Source organism: Solanum tuberosum, unplaced genomic scaffold (assembly GCF_000226075.1).
Source record: "Solanum tuberosum cultivar DM 1-3 516 R44 unplaced genomic scaffold, SolTub_3.0 scf00226, whole genome shotgun sequence".
In the NCBI taxonomy this organism is placed as follows: Eukaryota; Viridiplantae; Streptophyta; class Magnoliopsida; order Solanales; family Solanaceae; genus Solanum; species Solanum tuberosum.
Genome location: NW_006239155.1, coordinates 188,068 through 192,455, shown reverse-complemented (window position 1 = coordinate 192,455; position 4,388 = coordinate 188,068). Strand labels below are relative to the sequence as shown.

At 37.6% G+C, this 4,388-nt stretch overlaps 1 protein-coding gene across 1 annotated transcript; it reads right to left on the bottom strand.

The window, feature by feature from the left end:
• Positions 1-1,613: 1,613 nt before the first annotated feature.
• LOC102598308 (inactive poly [ADP-ribose] polymerase RCD1-like) lies at positions 1,614-3,907 on the bottom strand. The gene is made up of 4 exons (XM_006356741.2): positions 2,742-3,907; positions 2,403-2,644; positions 2,204-2,316; positions 1,614-2,086 (listed from the first exon to the last, which is right to left on the bottom strand). Exons 1-4 carry the CDS (start codon positions 3,821-3,823, stop codon positions 1,991-1,993), a joined length of 1,533 nt encoding a protein of 510 aa, XP_006356803.1. The 5' UTR covers positions 3,824-3,907; the 3' UTR covers positions 1,614-1,990.
• Positions 3,908-4,388: the final 481 nt, after the last annotated feature.

The window sequence follows — 4,388 nt, the reverse complement described above, 5'->3', positions numbered from 1 at the left end:
AACCACAGTACATGTAGTTGGTGGATAGTATAGACCAATATAAACATTCAAAAACTTTGCATTCTTGTATAAAGGAAAACAGTGTGCTGAAAAACATGATACCCCTGTATGCTGACAAAATTTACAAACGCACTACTGCCACTAGCCATCAACTGTTATAACCTTAAATATATCTGATACAGAACTTTTTTCAGTAATTTTCCGTTCTTACACTGAAAACAGCTAGATATATAACCCTAATTCCATTAAAAGCAGTCAGCCTTGAGAAGTTAAAGCATCCACTAGACATGCAAATACACCTACCTCATTTAAAGGAAAATTACTCATCTTTTAATCAGCAACACAAGCACGAGGGTAAGCACCTAGTGTCCACATTATACTCCACAGTCATATTTGCCATGTGTCATAGACAGATTGTTTACTTCTATGCCACAAGCAATAACTGATCACATAAGTTGCTTCTAGTTAATTTATTTATGAAAATTGCTAAAACATTTTCTCTTAAATATTTTACCTTTATCATGACTATGCAAGGACCTCTAAGTGGTAATGAGATCTTATCTCACCCTAAGAACAGGCAATACATATATCTTCCCACCCCGTGGCATAATTCACACATGATTAAGCAGGAAATCAGTTAACTGAAAGAAGATTTCTAATGTTCTTCTTCCAGTGAAATCCAAGGACCTGAACATAGTTTTTGCTCAAGGAAAAAAAAACTCATGCACACAAAAACATACAACACATTAACAGAAAGTAGACATGCAAGTGAACGTCATAAATACTTCCACTCACCAGAAAGCAAAACATCATTGCATGAGACAGCACTTCAGTTGGTTCTATACCACAAACTGACGATCAATCAATAATAAACCAACTATATGTTAATAAAGCTGCCACCCTCATCACAATTCGAAGGCAAGCACCTCCATATAAAGCACATAGCTTTACACAAACTGGAATACTTACTAGTGAAACCAAACTTCTTACATGCAACAGATAGTTTGCATGAATCACATAAACACAAAGCAAGGTCCATACAACCATGTACCGAATCAATTACTCCCTCTATTTCATTTTATATGACCCTATTTGATTGAGCACGACGATTAAGAATAAACAAGGTAACTTTTGAAACTTGTGCTATTAGACATGCCATAACATTTTTGTGGTCACAAACGGTTGAAGTATGTGTGGCTACAAAAGCTTGTCATCAAAGAAAAAGTGGAAAGTTACACATAAATTGTTCCCAAATTTAAACAGGGAGCATTCTTTTGGAACAAACTAAAAAAGAAGTCACATAAATTGAAGGGTGTGTTTGTTAACATAGTCTAGCATCCTAGTCACAACTCAAAAGCAGGCACGTCCCTAGAATTCATGCCTCGAGCTTCACTAACACAGAATGTTTCAAAAAACAATCTACTCACATGCAACACTACGTATATGCATCATGCACGAGTAAAACAAGGCCCTGATTAAATAACCATTCAAAGAACAGGAAATATCAACGACCAACTTAAGCTGCTAATTCTGACAAGGATCGTGATCAAATGAATGTGATTCTCTTTCTGGCAAGCAGAGATATATGTAAAAGTCTCCCAAGTTACATAGAGTGATATAGATAAAATAAAAAGTAAAAGGTTAAAATCCAAACACGAGAAGGTCCACACAATATCCAAAGAACATGAAGAACAGAGACAGGAAAAAAACTGTAAGATAAACCATATCAGATCATATTTCTGTGAAGCCATACTCAAGCCTCCTCACTTAAAGAAGGCGGGATGTGCACATTATAGCTAGACGATTCCCAAACAAAATTCCACATGCAGAACAGGTAGTTGTTTGAACAGGTTTTACTTCATTAAAAGGCAAAAACATCCTGAGCCTTTTAATATTATCACTACAACAACTTCTTTTGAACAAGTTGGATTTATCAATGAGAAAAACATCCCATTTCATCCCAACAAAATTACACTAAAAGAACCTCATCTCAGCCATGTACTTCCTGAATAATTGAATGCAACAAGTCCTCACCAACAAGAGATCGTAACTGTGTCATGAAAATTTCTTTCCCTACTTTGCCTTCCTGTGAACAATTTGTATTAGAAGTCAAGATCAAAATAATGGTCTTGAAACCAGATTCACCACCTGTATATAGTAAATAATTGAATAACCAGTGTTAAAAAGGGAAATCCAAACTTACCTGATAGGAGCTATACAAACTTTGGAACTCTAGAATTTTTGGTGGGGGAAGTGAACTCTGTAGCTTTAATAGAATCAATGCGCTATGAGCATGAGCACCACCATTCAGTCGACCTGTATTTGCACTTGACTGTTCCGTTTCTCTTGCGACAATTAAAAGTAATTGAAAGGAATGAATAACGAAAAGGAGCAATACATACCTGACATATGAAAACCAGATTTATAACTGACTATAAACAAGGGTAGAATGTGGGTGTTCATATTGCTACACCATACCACATGCAGCTTTGGATTGATTAAGTCATCAACTCCAGTATCAAAATCCGCACTTGACGGAAACAGCTGCTGAGATCCTAACTCAACCTTCTCGAGCTTTCCCAATATAACTCGACATAACATGATATGCTTTTCACCATTTTCATCTATCTCGCACATCATTTCACTACACACACAACCAATAACAAGTACCAAAAAATAAATGAACATAAGCAACAATTAAGAAAACACCAATAATAAACTAGTTCAAGAGCAGCGCATACCTATTTTGAGGTGAGCATAAAGGCGACAGGTAGATACCAACACCGTGAGTATGGTAACCGGGAACAATTCTCTGCATTTGAAAACCACGCCACATGATACTATCCATTTTCGCCAACGAGGTCCCATACCAGGCATACCCAACCCTGGCGTCCCCTCTAGCTCTTTTAACTATCTGCACATTATTTCTGAAAACTTCAAACCGGGCCTGTTCCACTGGCCCGGTTCTAGTGCACTGATGAACAGCAGTGACTGTAACATCAGCTTTCAAAACAGAAAACAGTAAACCCCTTACCTTCCGATAGTTTTCCTCTTCGTTCCCCAATGACCTTGTCCTAGGCCACTTTGGTGGAAGCAATTCAGTAGGCGCAGAGACAACACGCTGCTCTATCACATTCCTAGATGAACTGCCTACTTCCCTCACCACTTCCTTTTCCTCACTTTCCCTCTTCCTCTTTCCTAACTCGTCTCCAGCTGAGTTCCTCTCAATGATTTTTATCTCAAGTTCAATCTTACGATTCTCCGAGGAGAACTTTTCATCAACATTTACCTCGTTTTTATCGAGATTTTCTGAACCCTCAATGAAGACCTTAGGGTAAAAACCCTTACCACCGACATCAATCCAAGCGATGGGTAGCTCATTCCCACTGTCCAAATTGATTCCTATCATTCGATAAAAATCAAAAATCAATTTACACCCTTCCATTTCCATCTCAACCATAGCCTCGCCACTCACAAAAGCTGAAACCAGCACATCCATGGCTTTTTTCTCGAAATCCACCCACGATCCATCCTTAAACACCATAAACCTCACCGGCATCCCACTCTCCTTGAAATTCCGGTGGTTTTGAACCAACAACTGAGAATGATCAGTCGATCTAGCCGACGGAATCAACCAGTTCCTCGGAATAGGAACCTCAACCCTCACTTTCGTCTCATAGACACCGTCGTCGCCGCTTCCACCTGCTGCCCTCTCGAAAGGAATAACTATCTCCACCTTGTTACCATTGAAAACAGCTGAAATCGAATCGACTTCATCGCCGGCGATCATCGGAGCACAGGAACCGACCGAAGCTATCGACATCCCTTCAAATTCCGTTGAGCGATACAAACTAGAGGAGACGAAGGAACTTAGAAGGAAGAAACGGAAGCCGATACAAACGAGATAAAGAAGGCAGGCGATACAAACAAGTTCTCTTAACAGTAAGAAGAAACAAAAATTTAAGTGATTTTGGAGAAGACAAATAAAAGCAAATGACCATCTTAACCTTAGTTTAACTTCACTTCAATTGTAACGGTTTGTTACAGTTACTGACCTGAGAAATGTGATTGTTGACCAGACTAAAGTAATAATTAATGATTTTATGATAAAAGTTATAATTGTATTTTATATTTGACCATTTTTCACATAATATTTTTTTTATAATTACTAAGTCTTAAGGATGAATTTATTAAAGGAATTTTAAAAAATTAATATTTCAATTTTTGTTAATGAGCCAAAAGTTATTATAAATTATTTTTTTTTCTAAAAAGGAATAACAACAAGAGTCATCGAGAGGCGGATCCACGTGCTTATGTGAGGGTGCACGTACACCTGTTAACTTCGGAAAAATTATGTATATATACGTGTATATATATAGCTTGAACAA